Here is a 27,730-nt window from a genome sequence, read left to right on the forward strand (position 1 = left end):
TTCATGTCCTAAAGTAACTAGTAACTAGCCCAGTTACTATTTTAGTAACTGTAACTGAGTTACTGAATTTGAAAAAGTAATTAGTTAGATTACTAGTTACTGAAAAAAGTAGTTAAGTTACCTCCCAACACTGATGAAGAGATATGTTTTAGGGGCTTTTCTGAGAAGCCAGATCGTGGCCCATATGTAGCGTAACTAATTGATCTGCAGCAGGAACTTTCAGCTATGAAAAAGTAGCATGCGGTCGTTGTGGGTCTGTTTTCATGACTCAAAAGCATGATTTTTATAACCACATGATAGAGGGGGATTGAGTAATGATCTGTATATGTCCTTGTCACTCTCTCGCTTTCAATGTCTCTTTACACCTGACAGCAGAGCCCACATTCAAACAAACTGCTGCTTTAGTCTATAGGCACATTTATGTAAAAATAGACATTTTCTCCCCGTCATCCCCATCACCAAATTCAAATTTGGTCATCTGGCTTTATGATCCTATTGAGTATAATTTATTCATACAACCGCTGATTCACATCTTTGCTGGTGTACAGAAGAGCTTTGTTAACCTGCTTGCCTCAAGCTGATAGAGTCCAGCTGGTGTTCTTGTGGGCAGATTTTTCAGTTTGTCCTGACAGAAATCAACATACATTTGGGAAAACATTTTTGCTTTCTTGCCAGAGAAACTTGAGGACGTCTCATGGTGATGTGCTTGCTTGAGGGGATTCTTCCGAAAACACATGTTTTGGTCAGTGTCTCTGTGGTGCCACTAGTTAGTCAAGGTCAGAACAGGCAGAGGGTAACGAAGCAGATGTAAGACTTAATACACAGCTTCTGAAAAGGCGATGGCCACACACTGACACCGCCTGAAGTGACGATTCTCTCCAGGAAGCTGGTTCAACAAAGATATCTCATAACCGTGAGGACATGCTATCTGCGAGCCAATGTCTTGGGACTATCTTCTATGAATATTTTTTCTATGAATTTATAAGCATACACAGACTCTGAATGGATGTTGAATGAATTGCAATGGCAAGTACGTCATCATCTCTGCTCTGGACACGACTTCAGCCAACAGTCCGGAAAGTTGCGGACTGTTGTTACATTATGATACCTTAGCGAATTAGAAAATTCCTTATAGCATGCTTATCTCAATTATGCTCCTAAATTAGATCAGTGGGGTTCCATTTGAAGGATATTAACGGGTGTTTAATTACCTCCCATGATTCACAAACAAGAGAAGAAGAAAATAGAAATAGAAATAGAAAGTGAATTGCAAAGACAGAAAAGGACCTCTGATAGATCATATGCTGACAAACACTCGGTCACGGTCATTTTCCTTTCTGTGACTGGAGCAGCCTGAGGCGGTGCATGACATTACAGATACAGTAACGGTTTTGGTTCTCCGCTCACAAACTCTGAGAGACTTATTCACATTGACGGCCTCGGCCATGTGCAGAATGTATTGGAATTCCTATATATCTAACATTATTCTCTGTTAACTTCTTATCAGAAATCCTCTGAATAAAGATGTCTTGTCTGAATTTATAGTCACATGGGATAGAAGCAACTTTTAAAGTAATCTATTTTCAAATTGGGGAGGGGTCGTGAGTATTATACAATGTCATTACAATCTGAAAGAAAACTCTTTGGGAAGATTTCTTTCTTGTGAATATGATGAAATCCTCGGGCGGGGTTTGCCCTCTAAATTGTTGGAAAAAACCATGAATTCTGAAGATTAGAAAGAAATTGGGGTTGCGATAACTTAAATGTTAGAGAAGCAGGCTTCCGACTACTGTAGAAGGCAGCCATCTCCTATCATGCAACCAGATAGGAACATCTGGGAGGCGAAAGTGATGAGTAGCTGCTCTCTGTTCCCTACCATCAAGCAACAGCTACCATCAAGATACACTCGAGCAGGGATTTAACCCTTCATTGCTCTATTGTAGCTGCTATCCACAGAGGAAGACTGTTTGTACTGGGTACTTCCCAGATGTATGTGTGCAGCTGTATATGAATATGCTGCCTGGGCAATGGGCATTGTTGAAAAAGCAGCATTTTGGCAAAATGGGAAACAAATTCCTGTTTCCCATCAAACTGAAAAGGTCCCTCCTGACCCAACCCTAAAGAGTCTCTGCTGAGCCTCATCTGGACAAAGCTTTCTCCTATGAACTCCTCATATGAAGTTCACATGAAACGCAGTGGTGCATGAACATGTCCACTGACAGAGAAACTGCAATTTCAAGCAGGGACAAAGTTCATTTATGGGTCGCAATATCTAGAAATAGATGTAGCCCGCAGTCAGAGCCACAGTTACAAAGAATTTTTACTGTCACTTTGAGTTTGGACACGCAGTTGAGCAGCAATCCCAAAGGACACGTACTTGTCCTTTGGCAGTTGAGGATTTCCCCCACCTGTCTCCAAACATCCTCACCTGTCTCCAAACATCCTCTCTGTTGTCTTTTCATTGGTCGAGTGCCTGGAGTCTTCGCTGAATGTCACATTTCCATCAGCAGAGCAGATTTTACATTAGATCAGTCATCAGTGATAGGGAGCAGACTGAGAGATCCTCTCAGTATTTGACATGGATTCGCCATCATTATATATTTCAATATCTGTTACGAAATGTCCATGTCTAATGATCACTGCAATTATATTTTCCCCTGATCATCAATGATAGGTCGACAAAAGAAAAGAAAAACATTAATGTGTCAACAGCTGTTAATTGCACTTCAATTGGAAAAATAATTAGGCTACATCAGGGCTATTCAACTAAATTGTTCAGGGGGCCGCATTGTCAGAAACCTAAGGGACCGGGGGCCGGACCGTTCCCCGAGCCATTATATGTACACTTGACACAATGCGCCACCACACTCATTCGCGGGCCGGTCGGACTTGATTGGCGGGCCGGATTCGGCCCGCGGGCCGCCAGTTGAATAGCCCTGGGCTACATGTTGTTATCCATGCTTGATCAATTATATATTAATGAATTGGTCAGACCAATAGGCCTGAGTAGTCTGAAAATTGAAGTGAATTAGTGTCTTTCATAATGAGTGGGAATATTAAAATGTCATTCTTCCTGTAATATGTTGATGAATATACACTCAGTAAATACATGAATACAAAAAAGTAACAAGGATGAAAGCAATTGGAAGATTTATTTATTTTTGGCATGTAGCCTTTTCTATCATTAGGCTATCATCTTTTTAGGCAATTATTCCAGCAGTCCAACATTTCTGTTCCTGTAAATTACTGTGTATTTTTTCCACCGCGATCTCCACAGGAAATTATAATCAAGCAGAGTGGTAGAAAAAGCTTCTTGTAGCATTGAGCCTTTTTGAGCCCCGCTAAGCACAGCAGCCATTAGAACAGAATGACACGGAAAGCTTTCACCTCCTCAATCTCCCCCTGAGTGAGAGCAGCCTTTGCTTATCAGACAACCTTCCAGGCCAGGCAGCTTCAGTGCTTCCGCTATTTCTAACTACAGTTACCACCTCACTGTCTGAGATATTGGATTTATTCAACATATTCTGTGTTTGATGGCTGTAATCTGATTACACACTCGGTTGATTTAATTTGCCGTGTTTGTGACCAGTCCATGCAGGGGTGTTGACAGACATTAGGCTGTGGTGAGGGGATCTCTCTGAGGAGGCTGTGACCCAGACAGAGAGATGAGCCTGTGTGTGTGTGTGCGTGTGTGTGTGTGTGTGTGTGTGTGTGTGTGTGTGTGTGTGTGTCTAAACTGAGAGGGTAACATGGGGATGCAGCAGAGTAGATTGGGTACTTAGTTTGAACTAAAGTGTGTGTGTGTGTGTGTGTGTGTGTGTGTGTGTGTGTGTGTGTGTGTGTGTGTGTGTGCGTGCGCGCGCGTGCGTGCGTGTGTGTGTGTGTACTGAGAAGACTCCGCTTGGGAGAGACGATAACAAGGCCTCTCAATCACAGCTAATGAGCTCTAAGAAGCTGACTGATGATGCCCGTGTGTTAAGCAAACAATGGAGGACCAATGAATCCCCTCATCTCCCCTCTGTCTGGAGAGAGAGAGAGAGAATTTATCATCAAGAAACATATAGCTTAACTTAATGGCTCTTAATGCAGGTTATCTCTCTAAACCAGTGGTTCTGGTTTTCAAAACTTTCAAGGACCCAAATTAGACCACGGACCCCATTTGATAAGATTTTGTCCCATTTTGTCTTGGAACTTAAAGGAGATGGTTTTGCAGCACTCCGATTTTTTTTGAAGATGTAGCAACTCAGAGTCATTTGAGTACATCCTTTAGCCAGGATTTAAAAAAAAACAGACAGATTGAGACAAGATCCTCTATATTCTGCCTCATGCCACGCTCTGCCATAACTCTGAGATGGGACGGTGCAGGTGCAAATATTTAAATTGCCTGTCTCTCGCACCTGCCCTTTGGGTTGTATTTGTGGTTCTCACCCTGTAGTACGGGTACCACTGGTGGTATGCGGGAGCCCTCCCTCTCATACTTTCATATGGTGGTAATTTCTAAGGTGGTGCTCTTATTGGTGTAAAAAGGTTGAGAAGTTCTGGAGGTCTCTTTTGCGACTTGCCGCTCTCATTGGGCCACTCACATTCCGAGAAGTACTTGTCAATGGGAGGAATGTAGGCAACTTGACAGTGGCATTAGATATAAAATAATAATAATAATAATCATCATCATCATCATCATCAATAAATTGGAAAGATTTTAAATTATATAGGACTAAGACAAACTTAGCGTATCAAATAGGCCTAAAAGCTGTGCCATACTCCCAATTATATGATAACCTTTTATTAAATAGCCTTCTGTATGTGAACGTCAGAGCTCCTCCATTATGTCTATAATAGGTTAATCTGTGTTTTTTATTTAATTTGATTTCAATATTAAGTGCCATACTTTGGAAACGGCTTGAGGCCTATATTGAATGCAAAATCACTTAAGCTAAATACAATTAAGCTGTCATCCTAACTGTGTATCGCAGTGGCCAGACGCTGTAGTTACATCACTTTTCTCCACAGCAGACATTGCTATGGTAATAGTGGAGAGCTGGGTGAGAGGCACCTAAAGAGCTTCGGTGCAGAGACGAGGCTGACGTCTGAATGCCAAACCAATTGTACTGATGATCCCTACTCTATATGTGCACTTAAAGTAGCTCAACTCTGAATACAAGCCATATTCCAAGGATCTTATACAGGGGCTTTTAGTTGACACATAAAAGGAGCAAGAATAATTGCTGTTCCGACTGTTTTGATCTGAACTTGAAATGGGTCAAAAGTTGCAGAATATACTGTATAAACTGTCTGAACTTTATAGTTGCACTGTCTGTGTGCTGAACGATGCAACAAATGCTGAATCTGAACTATTATTATTTTGTTGGCAACAGCCTAGACTGGCACTGCCCACACCCAGCCAGTGTGGGTGGGTGGTGTGTGGACTTGGGTGATGAATGTGGGTTGCATAAGGGGACCTGGTGGTAATAGATGACTATAGTCTGGAGTTTACAGTGATCAATAGCTAAACCAAGCTGGGGAGCTCTCTTCTTCATTCCCTTTCTTCCTTTTACTTCTTTCTCTAGAGAGGAAAAAGACAATTGGCAATAGCAATACTTTACGCGATGGCACTTTCATTTCAATTTAAAACATGTGACTTTTTTTCCTGGCTTTGTGCTCTGGGCAATGCCATTACTTTAGTAGCAAGGCATATTTTGGAATGCTTGCCTCTTACAATTCATTATTGTGACTCAAGGTGTGCAGCCCTTTCAGACTTCAAGAAGAAATTAAATATGGCAATGCTGACATTTCATGCAGCTTTATATATTGAGTTCCATTGTAGTAGCCATGCACTTCATCAGATTCAGGCAATGCAAGCTGAAGTCTATCCGAACACCGAACACACTAAACTCTTGCACTGTGGAATGTCATATGGCCCAAAGCACTTTCACAATTCATTCATCTCAAGTCATTTATTAATGTGGTTGCATGATGCATTCAGATGCATTGTTTTACGGTAGCTTAGTGCCTGCTGGGATATAGGTGTATGTTAAATATTAATGCAACAGCGGATTAGATGCACACCCTCTGTGCACCCTCCAGCTGGGCTAAAATGCCCCCACCGCCCAGGTGGAGAGAAACTCACTGGCTGTATGTGGCCCGATCACACAGAAGGTGTTTGTCCACATCACGACACAAGGCAAGCTCAGAGGCCTTACTGAGCAGATGCTGCTTCGCCCTGGGCGGCGTGAATAATGAGATACTCATTTGATATTTGCCTGCCTCTGCCTCTGCGGCATACATCTAATACTGTACTGACAGTTTTTCTTGAATCCATGGCTATAATTGGACAAAATGGATCAGGTTTGGTATAACACACATGAGCTGTAGTAGCATGTTCCTCCACACAGCCAACAGACCAAAACTGGTGAAGGAGAAACACACCAGTAGGACCGAAGGGCAAATGGCCACATAACACACCACGGTAGGAATAACAATAGTCTCTGCACCTGCACAACTTTGTAAAATGAGATTCACATCATGCCACTGGGCTCAGGGGAAGTCAAGTGTTCAATACAGCAAGGCATGGTGGGAAACTGCTTATCTAAACTGCACACTCTGTTGCTTACGGCTTCTCCACACGTCTTGTAGCCAAATTGCAGGCTATAGGTATTTTAAGTGTTTATGTCTATTAATCCTCCTAAGGCTCATCTTTCTTTAAATTTATATGACCTATTTTACTTATTACAGCATGTGAAAGTCTTCCAACAGAAACCACTATAAAGTTTGTTTTCTTAAGCAGTATCCAGTGGCCATTGGCCAGGCACAATAAGGAACAGAGTGTGCTGCTGAACAGCAACTGACCCCAGGGTACGATCAATACTCACCTCTGTCACAAGCCAACCAGCCAGTCAGCTTTGCCACTGGAGCTGACATCACCAAACAGCAAAGACAGTACATAACATATAATGTCTTAGACTGTTTTCAATAATGAAGACTACTTCACTAGTCAATGATTGTTTATCCATCCCATTCACTAATCCATGGTTCCTTTCCATTCATCTCTCTCTCCCCTGCAGCAACGCCCTCAGGTTACATCAGCCATTCATAAATATGCACGCCCTCTTTATCCCTGTCCAATCAATGTCTCCCACGCTTTCCCTCTCTTCGGCTGTTGCCAATCACCTAAATGAAGTTCTATTTAAGACTCTTGCAAGTTGTAACTCACCCTGTTTGTTCACCCATATAGCTGCTGTTCCTGCGTTGCTGCTGCTTCGCCCCTCCTCCTCCCCTGAACACCACCAATGTCATGACTCCAGTAGAACTCCCTATGGGGGTTCTCTATCCTATAAATCACTGACGTCCTCCTCTTGTCTCAGAGGAGCGTCATCATTCCATGGAGTCATTCGCCAAATCTAAGTGTTGTTTTATCATTAAAGTTTATCGTACTTTCCTTCTAGTCTCTCATGATTGAAATACCGTATGTCCTGTTTTCTCTTTTTTATTTTGTACATTATAGATGTTCACCAACATGAAAAGACATCAAATTAGAATCCTCTTTCACATACATAGTCATTTATTCTTTCACCATTTGGACACAGTCTGGTAAGAGTACAAAGTGCGACAGACCCTGGAGTCCACAAAACTGTGTCCAGCTCCTGTCTGGAGCTCGGTTTCGGTTCATCCCATGACACGATTACCTTTAAGAGAAGATGAACTGGAACATATTATTTGGGCCTTGGAAAGACTATTCAGACAGAGCCACTTTGGTCCAAAAAGGGGGGTGACCCAAGTTGCTGGCTTCAAAAAATACACAGACATGGTCACGGCTTGGCTAGGGTGTAAATGTACTTTGCATGATACAGATGAATGTATCGACTGTAGCCTATACTTACATTTTTTACTCGTACATCATTGCTTTTGTTATTGTGTGTCAGTATTGCAACGTTCCTCCTGCTCTGCAAAACAAGAAAACCACTGTGAATTCACCTCTGAACATCAGTGCCGGTATGAGCATCACGCTCAATTCGGCGCGTTCGTTATCTCCGGTTCTATTACAGTGCAGTCCTCCGCTGGCGTTCATGAGAAATATAGCCTCACCCAGCATTAACCCAGCTCAGGAGAGCGCAGGAAAAATGTGGTGCCATTATCTGAATGATGCTGCTGTTCTGCTGCGCTGCTTCGACTCTACTAAACAAGTAGAGGAATCACACTGAGACTGGCTTTCCTTATGCGTTATATGGGCATTTTGGAATTTTGTATTTTGGATGAGTTCTTGGAATGTGCTGTGATGAATGTGGTACAACTGCTAGAATGGGACTAACTCGGCCCTCTGACCTCAGTGTGAAGCCACTTCCCCTGGTTCATATCAACCCGTAGCCTGTAACTGTATAGCTCCTCGGGCTGCAGCAGATGGAGAGCAGTGTTGGCTTGTTACTGAAAAAAATGTCATTCATTACTCATTACTCTTTTTCAAAAGTTATTACTTATTACGCCCTGCCAACAGTGATTTGTTACGCTACTCGTTGCATTACTTTTCCCGTTATACCCCACAAAATTGGCAATTGCGTATTTTCTCCTCAAAATTCAGACTCCGTATGTGTGAATGTCAGGGAAATTGCCAGTAAGTGCGCAGCTAAGGTTTCAAAATAGCAGTTCTCTTTTGTGTCAAGAGCTCCTGATTAAGGTAATTCCCATACCTACATTGAAAATGTAGTACCGGGGTCGGGAACATTTTTGATATGAAGTGCCATTTTCAAATTTCCTTGTCAATAAGTGTGCCCTTGGACCTGCTCTCTGCTACTTTGGAATGTATGGAATGCAAGGAGGCTAACCAATCAAAGGCAGAGTAGCGTGGGTCATTAGTAATTTGTTAGCTCATTACTGGGGAAAGTAATATTAATACTGTAATGCGTTACTAGTAACTAGTCACTGCCCAACACTAATGGAGATGCTCCAGCACAACAAGAGTGATTCATTCTACCTTTCTAGATGCATACAATACTGTACACACGTGCAAGTACACACACACACACACACACACACACACACAGGCATGCATGCATAAAACGCACTGACAGCAATCAAGAAAATCACTTGTACAAACATAATTTATATAATACAGTATTTACCATTTATAAATTAACATTGTGCAAATAGTCATACATACAGAGTAAGGTCGTCAAAAGTATCGAGAGTATCGATAAGTCTCTATACTAAAATTTTTAAACGGATACAATACTCAGTTGCAACAGTATTGATACCAGCAGTGCTTTCTCTTAATGAAAAATCAAACATGATTTTCCCCTTATCATTGGTGGGTATCTGTTGCTTCAACAAGCTAAAAGTGTTCTGATAGGCCAACACGTTCTCACTCCGAACTCGGACCAGAGTTTGGCCCCGCTTTGTCACGCGCCTTGTGCATTTGAGGTAACGCGCCCCGGTAACTTGTGCGTTGGAGGTATGTGCCCCAGTACCATTGTGCCTATTATGGAACGCACCATGGTCAGACCGTTAAACTCATACTGTGGGGTCACACAGAGGTCGAATTATACCCTGGGACTCCACAGGTTGGGTTTAGGCATTGGGTAGGTGGTTTTAGGGTTAGGGTTAGGCATTGGATTTGGGGGTCCTCGACCCCGGGTCTTCCAAGCCCCAAGCCAAAGCCCCTAACCCAAAACCAGGGAGAGAGAGGGTCCCGTCTTCCCAACTCGTTCTGGTGTACTTGACGTTTACCTGGACCCACAGGTGCAGAATGCTTTTTAATGGTCCACCCATGGTGCGTTCCATAAAACGCACAAGGTACCAGGGCGCGTTACCTCAAACGCATAAGGCACGTGTCAAAGCGGGGTTCTAGGACAGGTGCAGATTGAGAACAGGCTGGATATGCTGATGACTAGAACAGGGGTAATCTGCTGTGTAAGTGCAAAGTTTTGAATGGGTTTTATTGGGCCTAGATTCTGGAGAAGTGTCTGTCCATCCAGCTCTCTTCTTTTATTTTTCTGCCTCTTGATGTGGTGTCATTCCCCCCCGTGGTATCGAAAATGGTGTTGAGGATCGATCTCTTCCTGGGTATCTGTATCAAAGTTAGAAATTCTAGTATCGTGACAACCTAATACAGAGTCAAGTTGAGTTAGTCCCAGCAATTGTTTCCCCATGAGCTTTCCTTTGAAAATGTGCTATGTATTCAGTAGCAAAAGTACCACCATCGTTTTATGTTTGCAGCTTGTCAATACTGGCGATGTACGATTTCTCTGAAATGCTTCCTGAAGAGACTCTATTTTGTTCTACTTTTAGATTGCAGAGTTTTGTTCTAGACGTCCGCAGCCCGTGCGGACAGTATAAGACAGAACATGAAATACCGAGTCTGGGGAGTGAGAGTGAAGCTAGTCTTATAACCTCCCAGATGAAGTCTAAGTTTACATGAAAAGTGAATTATAGCAGAGTCTCTGTCTCGGTTTTATGCGCAGCGGACAGATGTGACAACATCTGCATGGCACATGATTCACACTACTTACGCTCACTACATTTGCGCATTCTGCATGCATGACAGAAAATCTATATTCATTGTAGCTAAAACACATTTCTTTGAACAGAGAGCTACCCTCGTGCGAGAGGTGACATGTTGGTTTGAGTCACAGTGTTGATTCATACTTGATACTCGTATGCCTGTAGAGTCTATCTGCTAAGTACTGGTATCCTCGTTTCGAGTGCGCAGGTCCCCGTATCAGCTAGGCCTATCACCTCACGGGTTGAGTGGGCTACTGTGTACAAGTTCATGACATGTGAATCACATTCACACACCACCTGGAAAACACATTTGATGGCACAGACATCAACTACTCCCCCTGAAAACACACAGCAGCATTCCACATTTAGAGCTATTTAAAAAAAGATGTTCTGATTATTGTCAAATGCCTAAGTGAGTCAAGTGGTGATCATTTTAGCAATAGCTTATGGATAATGTTTCCATTAGCTATTATGTCTACAGGTAAGCCAGGAATGACTCGTGAGAGCAGCTGCCAATTTCTCATGCGTCCTAGAGGGGGCGCCACTGAACAACACGGTGCTCACCTTACAACAGAATGGTTCTTCTTTCTCTGTACATTTTTATCAAAGCGTGTCAGACAGGGCAACATTTATAAATGTTGCCAAAGCATTAAAGAATTTTATTTGTTACATGTAGGAACTGCCACCTTATTCTGTGTGTATTCAACATCAGTTCAATGTCCAGTTTATATTTTAGCTCCAGTACCACAAAACACACATTTGATATACAGCACAACTCAAAGACCCTGTGTTTTTTTCTTCTTCTTCTTCTTTTTGATATTTGAGGTTTCAGTCTTTTTTCTGGTTATCTTATTATTTTACATGGCATGTGTGGCCTTGTTGTTGACACAGTGTTCAACATGCAGCGGGTTTCCTGCACTGTCTGAAATTCATCGGCAGAAACCCGTTCAGGCGGTTAGACATCTCAACATGGGTGTCTGTCGTATTGTTCTCCGTTCTCTGGCTGTGGAGAGGGCTGAGTAGCGCTCTCTCTCCCTATCTCAATAACACTGATCTTGGGCCAAGACTGTTCTGACAGATGGCTCCATCAGCCCAGGTCATACTGCCAGCTCCTCATCACAGCCGCCCAGGGCCATGTGCCGGAGCCAGAGGAGAGCTGATGGCCCTCCAACTTTCTTCAAGGGCTTCCCGTTCCCGTTTGCCCTTCACAGGTGGCTCTCCACATTCTCCCTGGGAGCCTCGTGGCGCTGCGACGTGTCCGTGAGGCGGACGGTTCCCTCGAGCGGCGGGGAGGTGCACTGGCCCGCGCCGTTGTGGCAGCCGAACACGAGCATGTGCTTCTCCTCGGGGCTGCACACCCTGGAGGTGGAGGTGGTGGCGATGTCCGGGAGTCGATGGATGTGGTTCAGGAGGCTGGTGCTCTTGATGTTGGGGGGGTGGCTGTAGGTGTGGCGGTACTCCTCCTCAATGTTCCTCCCCAGCTTCCAGCGCTTCCACTTCTTCAAAACCTCTGACTGCACCTGAAGACAGACAGTGAAGAGACAAAGATGGACGTCACCAATGTACGAGAGACAGGAGACAGGAGGTGAAATGTAATTGAGGAGACTCACCTCTTTGTTGAAGAAACAGTACAAGATGGCCACCAGCAGACCCTGCGGAGGCAAGCAACTCTGAGTCAGTCCCCTAAATCAACTGATGTCATGTTCCCTCACAGGACAGCTCACCATTTACAAGATCACACTGCAACAATTGATACTGCAATGCCCATTCACCCCACTGCTGCACAGAGCGCTGTTCGCTTGTTTATTCAACGTTTATTAATATTGAACATGTCCAAATTGCACCAAATCCCACACTGCACATCCTGTGCACTGGCTCCGGTTCCCAGCAACACACTCGCAAGTGTGAAGTAGTCTGGACGAACAGGTCTCGAGATATGCACTAAACACATACAGACACACAGAGATTCCTTGAATTAGTAGAGGGATGAAAACATGGCTCAGAGGAAATTAATTATTTTGTCATCTGCCTAATGGCATGAAGAAATACTTTTTTGGCTGCATGGGGCAGTTGCACATTTGTCACTTTATAACTCAACCAGTCTGTCAGTGTGTCACTCTCTTAAGCTGAAAGTCCCTTGGCAGTGTTCTATCTTTGAGCTTCTCTTCTATCTTACTCTCTCTCTCTCTCTCTCTCTCTCTCTCTCTCTCCTCATCAAGGCAATTCGCCCACGATGGTTGGTTGTGAACTTGATGCGCGTCATCTCACCCATCTGTGTCCCGTCAGCAAAAAGGTCACTATCTATCTGCCATGTGAGTCGGCCAGTTAGCAGTTTGGACAGCGCCGCGCTATGTTAATGTAATGTCGCCTGACATCATATCATCATCATCATCGTCGTCTAAGAGGGGAAAGACACTCAATATCCACACTACTTAGAGCCTCACTGAACGAGCTCATATACTGCAGCCATACCTCTGGAATGACACTTAGACTGGCTGTTGAAAGTGTGACAGTACGACTTGCAGTTGATACATTTTAACATGATGTGATTGTTGCCGTATTTGTTTTGACTTGGAGATAATAACAATTCTTAGCTCTGTCTCTTTCCCTTCATCCTATAACCAGAAGATGCCTTTGTTCAACTGACTCCAACCTGGAAAGAGGTGAAGAAGAGGTCGATGAAGAGCTTGGTGAGACGCAAAGTCATGGTTGTCTGGGTGGACTCGTCCGTCACAAAAATAAAGACCACCTGATGGATACCCAGCAGAGGGATCAGGGTTAGGGTTGACTTTGCCAACCTGCAATGGAGAAAGGGAGAGAGAGAGAGAGAGAGTTACGGTGTACGAAAAATGCAGTCCAGGTCCAGGTCCAGGTCGTTGCTCCACCCCACCCCCTCTGCCGATCTGGGGAGAGTTGTAGGACTAGCACATGCTTCCTCCGATACATGTGCAGTCACCAGCTGCTTCTGTTCACCAGCAGAACGTAGCAGGTGGGAGGATGACACACTATTCCCCCCACTTCTCCTCCCACCCGAACAGGCGCTCCGATCGACCAGAGGAGGCACTAAGTGCAGTGACCAGGACACATACCCTTAATCCGGCTTCCCACCCGCAGACACGGCCTATTGTGCCTGTATGAATACCCGACCGAGCCTGAGTTAACACGGGGGCTCGAACCTGCAACCCTCATGTTGGTAGGCAGGGAATCTACCGCTGCACTACCCGGGCACCCTGGAAAAGCTTTTGAATACTTGCACTCACCTGAACTTGTAGTCTGTGTATCTCATTTGGTGCGCTCGCAGTTTGGACACAAGGATTTTGATGATATGGATAAAGATGAGGAAGTTGATCTGTGAAGAGACGCAGATGTTGACGGTAAAGTTATTCAGACAGCAACCTCAACATGAGGACACACAGCAGGCCATCCACAACCAGTTCGTTAACAGAGAGCCCTTCACAGCCGGTATTTTAACAAAACCTGCATGTTCCTTTCTGTAATAAAAACCATGTGGAATGTGACCTTTTGATTTACATACTGTACTGAATTGTTAGCCTGCAGGTGCTTGGAGGCACTAAGTCCTCTTTGAAGTTGGACCCAAGTGTTAAATACCCATACAGAATTGTTTATGTGGTGGTGTTTGTCAAAAGAATTGGAATAGTTCAATTGTAGGAATAGGCAAAAAAAAGTGGTGATAATAGTAATAAAGACATACTTTTATTTTATTTGAACTACAACACCTCCTTTTAAGAAAGAGTTGAATTCATTAATCACCTTCTGTGATAATAAGCATACTGCTTATCATAACATATCACACTACTGCTTATTTTCTGGAAACAACAACAACAACATGGGCCACATTTTCCTTACCATGCTTGGATTCCAGTCTTAAATATTCATTCAGCTCAGTATTGAGTAAGCACTGCACAAATCTTTCAGGATTATAAAACTGTATGTGCTCTCAATAACAGTATGTAAACCAAAGGCGATGACAAATGAGATATTTACAACTATAAAACAACATGCAGTCAACTTCTTACATGTTCTTACGTTGAATATAACTCAAATATAACCTCTGTATCACCTCAATCCCTTCCCTCTTTAAAGCTCCACTGTGTATGAGAAAACCTCTGTATAACCTCAATTCCTTCTCTCTTAAAAGCTCCACTGTGTATGAGAAGACCAAGGCGGACTTATGATTTGTTTGGATCATTTTATGCAAAAATGTGCAATTATTGGCCTAAGTATAAGCCCTCTGTGAATTTGGCCATTTCATACAGGAAAAAAATGACAGTAATTTTATATAATTGCAAGTTCTCTGGTGGAAGCTGCATTAATTATTGTCATCACAAAATCACATATTCCTGGAGGGACTGCAATTATTATTACACACGTAGAGTAAAAGTGTTTACGCGAGTGTATTTTCTACTCCGAAAGAGCAGCGTGGACGTGGGGGTGCCATGGTAAAGAGCAGCGTGGACGTGGGGGTGCCATGGTAAAGAGCAGCGTGGACGTGGGGGTGCCATGGTAAAGAGAAGCAGTGGGTTCTGGGAACTTTGTGAATAACTAGCAGGAACCAGCCCTCCTATCCTGGCAGAAACTCAAACACAGGACTTCCTGTGCGATACAGGCCACTTAAGAGTACGATTAATGCATGGAAAACACCTACAATAAAGGAGGCACGTCACATTAAATCAAAATTCACTTAATCCGAAAAACTCTGAATCTCAACATCCTTCCCAGCTGGGGGGGGGGGGGGGGGGGTGGGCTAATGCATGGTTAGCGGGCTTACATTTGAGGTTAAAATAAATAATTTCAGTCAAATTGTAAAGAACTGACATGGCACCTTAGTTCAATAATAGAGTACCTAAGTCCCGCCCTCTTCCGGGGTCTGCATGGGACTTCAGGAAGTGAATTCCCCATTCATTTCTCCATTGACGTTTCGTAAAAACCTTATATAAATCCTTATACAGTATGAAGAGTTTTAAGCCGGGAACCAAGCCCACCAGCTACGAGATGAATCACGAATGACCATAAAACATTTGACTGGGACACACACACACACACAAAAACCTCATGATTCATCTTGTAGCTGGTCGGCTTGTTCCAGGCCTAAAACTCTATTTAAGGATTTATATTCACCTTATTGACCACGCCCACTTTTCCCCTCTTCCGCGATAGACGCAATTGTATTTGTTCTTCCGGTTCAGCGCTAGTTGGCGGCCAATTTCAAAACAAAACGTCACTATGAATGAAGTTTGGCAACATTCAGAAACTACACTGCGGCCAACTTCAGTTACATGTTCATAGCGTTACTGCTGCGAGGAGCCGATGGCTGTACCCAGTCGGCATTTAACGTTAGTTACAAAAGCACGTCGACAGTGTTTTCTCACTGCCAGTAGTAGGGCTTGGTTGACAGATAGTAGTCCAACTAGTCCGACTGGTCACACAGCCAGTGTTCTCAGTCCTCGCTGCTCGTTAAATATTTCCAAATAGGGGTTATTCTGATAAACTGGTCACATATTTGGAATGTTACTGTTCTCACCCGCAAAAATATTAAAACTTTAAAACCATTTGTTTTTTATGCTTGAAAACAGCTTTTTGGCCAGTCTAACAATGATTATGGTAGGCGTAATCTACTTCCGGGTCTAAAACGGAAAGACGATTACAAAATGACATCATGCAGAAGCGCCCTTATATGGGCAAATAATAAAGTCAATAAGGATTTTACAGAGGCACCATGTGGACCCCGGAAGGGGACGGGACTTACAGAAGGCACTCTATGTTCAGGAAACAATCATTATTAAATGATGTCTTGGACTATTTTCAATAATGTACACTACTTAACAGCCAACGCCCAGTTCTCGTCATATCACAGTGCACGCCCCCTTTCTTTGAGGTTGTATAACCCATTCATTGTTAGGCTCGCCCCCTTTCTCTGATGCCGTCTTCTCACCCATTCACAGTTACCACACATGTGGCAATAACCACTCAGCCCAAGGTATTCCTCTCCAGCTGATCCCAATCACCTAATCAGCGTAGTATATCAGGGCCCATGTTTTACTCTGTTTGCTATGTGCTGTGTATGTGCCATGTGTCATTCTCAGTTGCTGATCATCATCGCTGAAGCAGTTGTTTTCGCCCCACCTCCTCCCCTGACCACCACCATCGTCATGACTCCTGATTGAAGAATTCCCTATGGGGGATTTCCTATCCTATTCTTCACTGACGACATCCTCTCATCATCTCAGGAGAGCGTCATCATATCATGGAGTCATATGCCAAAATTAATTTGTTGTATCATTAAAGCTTGTTATACTTTCTACTGGTCTCTCATTATTGAATTACCGATACATAGCATGGCGGGACGCGAGGGGGGGGGGGGGGGGGTCAAAGGTGACAAAAGGGAGGCAGAAACAAGAGAGAAGGAGGAATTACCACAACTGCCAGCAGGATGGGGGAACGGATGATCCACCAGTAATTCATGTTTATATTTTGCTCCCAGCACCTACAGTATGAGGAAAGAGGGGGAAAAATCAACTTCCGTCCTCACATGTAACATAATCAATGTGTTTCTGGAGATCGCTATTACTCCGTCTAACGTGTCCTGTCACATTGTTTTTCAACTCTTGCTGCAAACTAATGCCAGGTCTGAACGGGGCCTAAAACAGTGTTCTTCAAACCACTGGCAGCCAACAAGACATTTCCTCTGCACTGTTGAAGAAAGGGGGGAGAGCCAGAGTAGCCATGCTGCTGCTCCGGAGAGGGAAACACTTACACACCACCAAGTCTCTTAAGGGCTTTACATAACAGCACACGCTATCTATCAGTGGTTCAAACGTGTGGCGTCACCGTCTTTTTCCACTCCACTCAGCTGCTGAAGTGTGTGCATTAGACTTTAAGAGACTGCATATAAAAACTGTGGGGGGTTTGAATGTTAGAATTAAATATTGAAAAGAACTTGCAAGCTAAATTTCCAGGCCAACATTTAGTTTTCTTACTTGTCTTCCTGCGGAAAGACAACAGATGTCTGCTTGTGTGGTGTTTGATCGCAGCCAACTTCCCATGCTATAATGATGTGTTTAATTGACCATGGAGTAAGAAGGACCATGGCAATAATTGATAAGCTTTGGAGTTAGAGCCTCTTCCAAGCTCTTTTTGGTGTGGCTATAATGAAATGGAATCCACAATGATCAGCTCAAATTTAAAATGCATGGCAGGTTCTGATGCCAATTACATCTTCCCACTGGGGGTTAATTCAGAAGAAAGTGTGTGTGAGAGAGATAGGGAAAGCCTGGAAGTTGTGTACCCAACCTACTGGGAAAGCCTACTTAAAAAGACTACTTTCTACTAGTGATGTGACTCTAATTTCAATTCATATTAGGATCCGCATTTGGAGAAAAATAATTGACCTTTGGAAACTTACACGACTTGATTTTCATATAGGTATTTCACTATCACCCAGGGCACGAGGAATATTAGCGGAGTGCCTGTAAAGAAATAAGAGCAGTTAGTCGAAATGCAAAACAGCCATTTTGCATTTTTTTTTAATCTGGCGTCAGTCAATTTTCATAAAAGGTTATTGTAAGGTTATCGCTTATAATTAACTAGTATTCCATCATTTACGCACGCACGCACGCACACACACACACACACACACACACGCGCGCGCGCACACACACACACACACACACACACACACACGCACACACACACACTTTAGTTCAAAGTAACCCAATCTACTCTGCTGCATCCCCATAGAGACACTGCATGAAATAGGCCACGCCCATCGCGGGGGAAAAGCTCTGTTCATTTCCACACACCAGCATCATTTTCCTTGAATTAAACATAGCTAAAAGCTGTTGTGTGGTGGGCTGCGCAGACAACAAATGTAAAAAATCGCCAGTTAAAGTTTTTTTGTACTCCTGAGCAAAACAAGGAAGTCATTGAGAATTGGCGAGAAGAAAAATGTGGATCTAGCTGTCAAGGAAGTAAGTTGGAGTGTTCATCTTCCGTATATACGATCTTTTTGTGCAACACGCAACCATGCACATGACATAGGAGAACGTCAGGATTGGAGGGGGGGGGGTTCTGTTTTCCCAAATCTTGGGCGTGGCTTCTGAATGATGACGCGTTACGCAGTGTCTCTACTGTATGTTAGCCCTCTCAGTTTACACACACCAGACCAGCTCACCCCAGCCAATGCACAGGTAGATGTTGAAGTAGTTCCTCTCGGTAAAGACGGCGATGAACAGGAGGTTATGGAGGTAGATGCCTTCCACCAGCAGCCAATAGCTGTTGGCCATAATACTATACTGCATCATCACCACGGCGAGGCGACAGCCAACCGTTGTCTACAACAAACATCATATTAAGTAATTATTAAACATTGTTAAGTTGTAAATTATTTGACTATCATACTAATTATTATAAAATAATCACATTATCTCCCTACTATAGTATTAAAGGGAGGGAGGGGAGGGTGCAGAGGGGATCCGCACGCGGCACACATTTGCTCAACTGCACAGAGTAGTGTGAGCAGCTAGAAATGAGCACACGAAGCGCGCAATATTTCTATTATTATAAAACACACCCGGGCCTCAGTTCTGATCGAAAATCCCCATGTTGTTTACAACCAAAATTGCTTGGTGGAATAAGATTTATTGAACATCCGAGTTCTTTTTTTTTATTACACGGTGCCATTTTATAAAAGCCGTTTGCACACTTTGCAGTGATTTTGTTCGGCCAAATACTTCACCATCACTGCGAAGCATGGCCCTTCGCTGCTTACTGCCTAACCATTAAGATCATGGTTAATGACCTCATTGTTGACCAGCAGCTCCACTGGAGATATGGATGGCCTGGGGAAGCCCTGCTCCTGGTCGCTGCCCATGTCGTGTGACGTGATGTTGAGAGCCGGAGTCACCTGCAGGGCATCTTTGATGAGGATAGACAGCGCTCGCAGGATGAAGGAGGCAAACAGGTTCATGTGGATGTTGTTCCTCATGCAGTGTAACTTCCTGGTTAACGACAGACAATAATGGAGACATGAGGCCATCGGTCTCGAAGATACAACCGTCGACAGTATTTTCCCTGCATGCATCATTCTCAAATGAATTGCAATAGCAGCCCCTGTACTGCTTTCTCATTATTTTTACCTCCCTGCCGCGTGTGAAGCAGAACCTACTGTCGCAGTCAGCTGTAATGATTCTCTTAGATTTCACAGGGAATCGAGCGGAAAAGCAATGGCTACCGGTACTTTGTTTCTTTTTTAACTCTCCTTATTAGGCTACAGTATGTGTGAAGGACAGTTAATTTCACAGCAATGCACACAGTTTTAATGAAAACATGGTAAATGTGTTTCATTTCAAGCAACAATCACTATTACCTGAAACATATGAGGATGCCGAGCGCCAGCACCAACGCCACCAGCGACAAGGAATAGCCCAAGGTGTACATAATCCAAAACTTACTGAGCATCTGGCCATAATACTGCTGCAAATAAAATAAAAAGAATACATGTATTAATACACACAAGTACAAGTTCACCAAATGTTCTTGTTTTTCTCTCTTAGCCACCTACGTACCTGACTCAGATCATTAGGGTCACACTCGCTGGTATTCTTCACCATCGCCCACTGGCCGGATGCGTTACATTCCAGATACACCATGCCATGCTGGACTAGAACACACACACACACACACACACACACACACACACACACACACACACACACACACACACACACACACACATGACAGCCTCTGTGATTTACTGGAAAGTCCATTCAGCATGGGCAGCTAGCTGTTTCTCTCTGCAGTATATCACAGTCCCCTGGGAAGATCGATTTGAGGAGGCTTATGAGCGCAAGAAAGCTAGGTATGCTGAAATGGCAGCAGAGGCAGAGCAGCGAGGTTGGAGGGCTCGAGTGCGGCCTGTAGAGGTGGGCTGCCGTGGTTTTGTGGCAAAGTCCGTTATTGCCTTACTAACTGAGTTGGGCATTCGGGGACGGAGCCTGAAGCTTGCGGTTAGCAACGTGTCTCAAGCAGCAGAACGAGCAAGTGAATGGCTGTGGCTAAGGAGGAAACATGCTAGCTGGGGAGCTCGCTATGGTAAGATTGATTGATTGCTTTTGTTGTTGGTCATGATTGACGGTCCCGCATCAACAGGGCTGAATCATTGACAGTGGTAGTGGTGGTGTAGTTAAGAATGTCACACCGAACCAACCTGGATAGCTAGGCTTAGATGGTGAGGTAATATGCAGTTGTGCGGTGGTAGCGTGGAGGGGGGTGTTTCCAGGATGCTGGATTACACCGTTAAGCCTTCTTGAGGTGTCGTGGGCCTAACTTAACGAAACATCGGTGAAGGAAGGTGCCCACTTGAAAACCCCAATGACATGCTTCATACTGGGTAGGTAACTGGTGATTTGTGTCTTGTTTATTAGTTTGTTAGCCTGTTAGCTTGTTTTATTCTGGATTGGGCTTCTAAATGTGTTTTTCCTCGGATTTTGGCACAAGGGATAGTAACATCTTGTCCTGTGTATTAATTAATATTATGGGCAATTATTTGGCATCAACTTATACAGTGTGTGTCTCCCCTAACCCACGTCGCACCGATATGTGTATGGTGCCATGGCAGATACCATGGACATGACACACTGACAGTTACCTTTATGATGCCATGGCAGATACCATGGACATGACACACTGACAGTTACCTTTATGGTGCCATGGCAGATACCATGGACATGACACACTGACAGTTACCTTTATGATGCCATGGCAGATACCATGGACATGACACACTGACAGTTACCTTTATGGTGCCATGGCAGATACCATGGACATGACACACTGACAGTTACCTTTATGATGCCATGGCAGATACCATGAACATGACACACCGACAGTTACCTTTATGATGCCATGGCAGATACCATGAACATGACACACCGACAGTTACCTTTATGATGCCATGGCAGATACCATGAACATGACACACCGACAGTTACCTTTATGGTGCCATGGCAGATACCATGGACATGACACACTGACAGTTACCTTTATGGTGCCATGGCAGATACCATGGACATGACACACTGACAGTGGTGTTGGGGAGTCCATCGGGCCAGCAGGCATAATTGTCAAAGGTCCTGTTGCACACTAGGCCTGGGGAACAAAGCATGAAGAAAATGGGTGAAATGTGCCTTTTACCATCACACTATCCTCAGCTGTCTCTAGCCTGGAGTGGAGTACAGTAGGTAACATCTCCGCTTTGAAGAGATGGCCGCTGGGCATTATGGCATCTGCAGCCATCTTTCATCTTGACTTCAGAACAGAGGAAACTCATTCTAATTCCAGCCATCGATGACCTTGAGCTGATGCCACTTCTTTCATCTCCTCAACATTGGATGTAATGTAAACAGTGCTAGATGTTAGTGTATGGAGGGCTATGTGGACACGTGTATCTTCTTCCTCTACTCATTCTATCATCATGCTATCACTCTTGAGCCAACAAGATCGATCCCCCATGTGGCCTGGCCTGCTGAAGTATCCTTGAGCAAACCCTTACCTGCTCAGTGCTCCAGGGTAGCTGGCTGATGGCTGACCCAACACCCCAACCAAAGGGCAAACATTTATTTTCTCCCTTGTGTATTTGCAACATATATAATATATTGGAAAAACTCCCTGCTACATCCATTTGTCTTCAGCTCTTACTTTCTTACTTGTTTTCCTAGCATTTTTCTCTTACATGATCGTTTTTGAGTAACAGGAAAATGATCAGGGCAGTGATGACAATGTACTGAATTGAAGCTCATTCTTATGTTGCACTTTTTGTAAGTTTCTTTGGATAAGAACATCAACTAAATTCGAAAAATGTAGATGTAAAATGTAGGAGCTTGGATGTATGTTAGTTTATGAAGGACTTGATGGTGAGATGTTTGTTTATGGTGGACTGGATGGTTAGTTTATGAAGGACTGGATGGTTAGATGTTAGTTTATGGTGGACTGGATGGTTAGTTTATGAAGGACTGGATGGTTAGATGTTAGTTTATGGTGGACTGGATGGTTAGTTTATGAAGGACTGGATGGTTAGATGTTAGTTTATGGTGGACTGGATGGTTAGTTTATGAAGGACTGGATGGTTAGATGTTAGTTTATGGTGGTCTGGATAGTTAGTTTATGAAGGACTTGATGGTTAGATGTTAGTTTATGAAGGACTGTGTGGTTAGATGTTTATGGTTTGTGAAGGGCTGGATGGTTAGATGTTATTTTATGAAGGACTGTGTGGTTAGATGTTAATTTATGGAGGACTGGATGGTTAGATGTTAATTTATGGAGGACTGGATGGTTAGATGTTAATTTATGGAGGACTGGATGGTTAGATGTTAGTTTATGGATGACTAGATGGTTAGATGTTATTTTATGCAGGGCTGGATGTTAGTAGATGTTAGTTTATGAAGGACTTGATGGTTAGATGTTAGTTTATGAAGGACTCGATGGTTAGATGTTAGTTTAGGAAGGACTTGATGGTTAGATGTTAGTTTATGGATGACTAGATGGTTAGATGTTATTTTATGCAGGGCTGGATGTTAGTAGATGTTAGTTTATGAAGGACTTGATGGTTAGATGTTAGTTTATGCAGGACTGAATGGTTAGATTTTAGTTTATGAAGGACTTGATGGTTAGATGTTAGTTTATGCAGGACTGGATGTTAGTAGATGTTAGTTTATGAAGGACTTCATGGTTATATGTTAGTTTATGAAGGACTGGATGGTTAGATTTTAGTTTATGAAGGACTTGATGGTTAGATGTTAGTTTATGGAGGATTGGATGGTTGGTTAGATGTTAGTTTATGAAGAACCTGATGGTTAGATGTTAGTTTATGGAGGATTGGATGGTTAGATTTTAGTTTATGAAGGACTTGCTGGTTAGATGTTAGTTTATGGAGGATTGGATGGTTAGATGTGGAGGTGTCGTTGTGCTCACCAGTGCTCGGGGGGTCTCGGCTGTTGTTGCGGCTACACTCCTCCATGTACAATATCCAACTCTCCGCCAGCTTATCCAGCATAACGCCAGGAGACACCTAAGGGAGCGGTGGAGCACGTATGAGGATACACTCTGCATGCATACACACAATACAATGCAACACAAAGCAGGTCCTTTTACACTGAGAAGGTGTTCTAGAAGAAGACAGGGAAAAATAAGAGTCCCCAGAAAACCATGGTAGGTGCATTCGCTGAATTGGACTTCATCTGTTTTACTTCACATATACAGTACAGTAATGGTAAACAGCCCGTCCTCATGGTGGAGTTGCAATCCATCCGGATGACAGTGTGTGCTGCTCTAATGTGTTGTCAGGATGGGGGGTTTGTGGTATGGTCTGTGTTGGAAGCATGACAGCTTACACACTGGACACCCAACCCTCATGAACACATTAGCACACCCAAACAGAGAGTTAGTTTAGACTTTTATACTATGACTCTGCTTCTTCTCACAGTGCAGCAGGACCACAGAAACAAGGCCCCTCCTGAACTAGTAAAAACCAGAGATTGATGGGAACTAACAGACCTACTGGAGGCATTTTCCTAAGGGGAGGGATGTGTGTATATGTGTCCACCCACACTATGTGCGTGTGTGTGTGTGTGTGTGTGTGTGTGTGTGTGTGTGTGTGTGTGTGTGTGTGTGTGCGTGTGTGTGTGTGTGTGTGTGTGTGTGTGTGTGTGTTTGACCCACCTGGATGCTGGAGGAGACGATGAGGATTGCCAATAGGAGGAACGCCCGTGACATCCCTTATTCCTGCTGTTGATGCTGGGAGGGGCTACTGAGGGGGCTCACCTCATAAGGGGGGCTTATCTACGCTCGCCACGCTGCCTGGATGACACACAGACACACAATCCATCAAACACACAGCGATGATTACCTCGGCTTAACTTTGCCACGCATCGCAAAAGGATCAAAACAGGAAAAGGCAGGGTCATATCTCTCACACTACAGAGAGCTCAGCAGCATTTGTATCTGGCTTGAACCCAATATAGCGAGCGCAGTACTGTAGGTCTGAGTTGAAACACAAGTCAAATGCCGAGAATAGCTTCATGTCAGTGGATCAGCCCGACACCTTGTTCCATAGTAAACTGTGGAGGTGAAGGTAAAGGATATCCACTGTGACCGGTCCCATCTGATCCACTCAGGCTACTCACTCACACCTCGCGGCCCACTGGCAGGCTTCACTAGCCACAATGAGTGGGGGGCACAGCTGAACGGAGGTGAAGGATGGTCCACACACCAAAGCAGTCTAGACTGCCCAGAATATCAAGCCAAAAACCTCAGGCCGTATGTCCCATCACTGAGACAGCCATGGCTCAGTAGCACTGCACTCCATCATTGCCTCACAGTGGTTGGCTGCTGTCCACCTTAACCTTAAAAGTGTGTGTGTGTGTGTGTGTGTGTGTGTGTGTGTGTGTGTGTGTGTGAGAGAGAGAGAGAGAGAGAGAGAGACACTGACTGACTCACTGACTGACTGTGTGTGTGTTACTGTTTGTTATGCCTTGCTCTAAACCAGGGGTCACTCACCTCTGCATATTGATCCATGGCAAAAAAAACTCCCAGAGAGCTTTGGTCGAAGCCGGAGAACGGAACGAAATCTGAAACGTTTCTGCAAAAAACACCTTGACCATGGAAACATTTTTGGCTAAAACGTTTCAAATTCCACTCTGTTCCAGTGTCTTGGCAGGGAGCAGGACAGCTTGGTGTTGATGTATGTGGAATGTCTTTAGTTTTCTGGTGGTAAGTTGTTGGAGAGATAAGAGCACAATGCTTCATGACAGATGGATGTATGTCATTAAAAAAGTCTCAAACAAACAACACCAACACAGCAGCTTTGTCTGACTGAGCATTGTCAACAATTCTAGGTTGATGTCCGCTCCACATTGCCAAGCTTCTTCTGGAAGTCAGACATCAGATAATATCTAAACCAAAGAGCTACCGAGCCATATTCTCTAAGCGGCCTGCTCACTATAATGAGCACAGGATGTAGTTAGCGTCGTTAGCTGTAGCACAGACTGACTGATTGATCCGAGCGCCTGAGGGATCTGAGAGAACTGGACCTGGGTGAGGACTGGTCCGGCTGAGATCACAGTGGTGACTCTTGCCCTCAACATCATGTGATATGTGACATAACACTCAAGTCTATTCCCCCAGGCCAGCTATTAGCCTACACTGAATGCAGTGAACATTTATACCAAAAACGTATGAATATGAATGATTTAAAACATCAAACAAGCATCTCTCTATTTGAATTCTGGCTTGTTTCAGAACTTCAGCATCACTTACGATGACATCTCCGCCATCTCCTCTTCCTGTGAAACCACAACATTATCTGATGTTTCACACTAATTGCATGAACACAACAACAGCCAAGCTCTGCCAAACACTGAAGACTTAATCAGCAGCAAACTACTATTCCAAACATCTGTTCTTCTTACCAGAGATATGAGCGAGCCTCATTCTGTAAGTGCATTAGGTTTCAGCACGTGTCCAGGTACAGCAGAGTGGCTGGCATGCGTCTAGAGGAGCAGATGTTCCTTCCTGCAGTGCCTGAGTGTTGCACCAGCGTGTCACAGGTATAGGAGGAATACCCAGGATAGATGACCCAGGAAGTCTGTATGAGAGGTGCCTCCTTTACCCCATCTATCTATCTCTCTCTCTCTCTCTCTCTCTCTCTCTCTCTCTCTCCCCTCTCTCTCTCTCTCTCTCTCTCTCGCCCTCTTCCCACAAACACCCAGACACAGTCATTTCCTAATACACTATAACTGCACTGCTTTCCGCAACCTAGCACCAAGTAGGTACAATGATTAACCAGACTCAGCGCTTTGTAGAGTCCTGAAAGAGGGGCCATGGAAGAGGAATTGTGTGTGTGTGTGTGTGTGTGTGTGTGTGTGTGTGTGTGTGTGTGTGTGTGTGTGTGTGTGTGTGTGTGAGTGAGTGAGAGAGAGAGAGAGAGAGAGAGAGAGAGAGATGCGAAGCCTGTAACTGTAAGTCATGTATCTAGCCTACTGGGAAATCAAAAGTAAGGTAGAAAAACTACTTTCTACAGTACTGATGTCATGTGACTCGATAATGAGGTTCCCTCTAGGTGCTTCTTTTCAGGTAAAAAACAACAACCAAACAAACAAAACAACAACAATATGTCCTGTGAATAAAGATGAAGCCTGTCTTGCTACAATACCAAAAACTAAACCATTAACAGACCTTATATTTACTTTTTTTCTGATTTCCTCCCATTTTCTCCCCAATTATACTTGGCCAATTCCCCCTGCTGTCCCGGTCGCTACCCGCTCTGGCAATCTGGGGAGAGCTGTAGACACACACATGCTTCCTCCAATACATGTGCCGTTGCCAGCCGCTTCTTTCCACCTGACAGCGGGGAGCTTCACTGGCAGAACTTAGCACGTGGGAGGATCACATTATTCCCACCAGTTCCCTTCCGCCCCGAACAGGCACCCTGACCGACCAGAGGAAGCGCTAGTGCAGTGACCAGGACACATACCCTCAATCCGGCTTCCCACCCGCATACACAGCCAATCGTGCCTGTATGGACGGCCACCCGACCAAGCTGGAGGTAACATGGGGGCGCGAACCTGCGACCCTCGTGTTGGTAGGCAGGGAATCTACCGCTACACTACCCGGACGCCCTACATTTTTAACACCTATAGAATCCAGGCCAGAAGTAAAGGAAACGGCACCAAGAGGCTCTGCCCGTGTGACTCTGAGCCAACATGCTTCCTCTTGAATCTGACATGGCTCTCCAGGCTCTTCTCGTGGACAGAGCACTGGAGGAGGCTGGAGAACACATGCTGCCAAGGACCTCGACTGTTTATGGATCCTTCACAGGCGGAAGGATTCACAGCCAAGTGCTGCCCAGAGCTGTGGCTGCTGGCAGGCAGGGGCAAAGGATATCACAACAGCAGAATATACAAGATGATGACTAGCCTGCTACAAGGGAGCCTCACACCTTCATGCCCATTAGTTCCACTCCACTTCCTACCAAATGGCCAGTGTCATTCCCATCATCCCACATCAAAGGCAGCCAAGCAGACAGACTGCATGTGACAAATCTCCACAGCCGTAGAAGGAGCAATGCCCATTTGAGGGCTCGTGCCATATTGCATGTTGAGCTTCGGGGGCCTCTCCTCGCTCTGTTACATTTGAAAAGATGCTGAAGTGGAGACTTGGCAGTTGG

The 27,730-nt window shown here is 44.3% G+C and overlaps 1 protein-coding gene across 1 annotated transcript; it reads right to left on the minus strand.

The window, feature by feature from the left end:
• Positions 1–11,696: 11,696 nt before the first annotated feature.
• Positions 11,697–24,279, minus strand: gcgra (glucagon receptor a; the record flags this gene model as incomplete). The annotated part of the gene is made up of 13 exons (XM_083649949.1): positions 11,697–12,011; positions 12,102–12,143; positions 13,145–13,289; positions 13,752–13,840; positions 16,927–16,996; positions 17,915–17,978; positions 18,683–18,842; positions 19,310–19,508; positions 19,877–19,983; positions 20,076–20,170; positions 21,550–21,657; positions 23,479–23,575; positions 24,226–24,279. 13 exons carry the CDS (start codon positions 24,277–24,279, stop codon positions 11,697–11,699), a joined length of 1,545 nt encoding a protein of 514 aa, XP_083506075.1.
• Positions 24,280–27,730: the final 3,451 nt, after the last annotated feature.

The sequence above is a fragment of the Poromitra crassiceps genome (assembly GCF_964638095.1).
Source record: "Poromitra crassiceps genome assembly, chromosome: 13".
In the NCBI taxonomy this organism is placed as follows: domain Eukaryota; kingdom Metazoa; phylum Chordata; class Actinopteri; order Beryciformes; family Melamphaidae; genus Poromitra; species Poromitra crassiceps.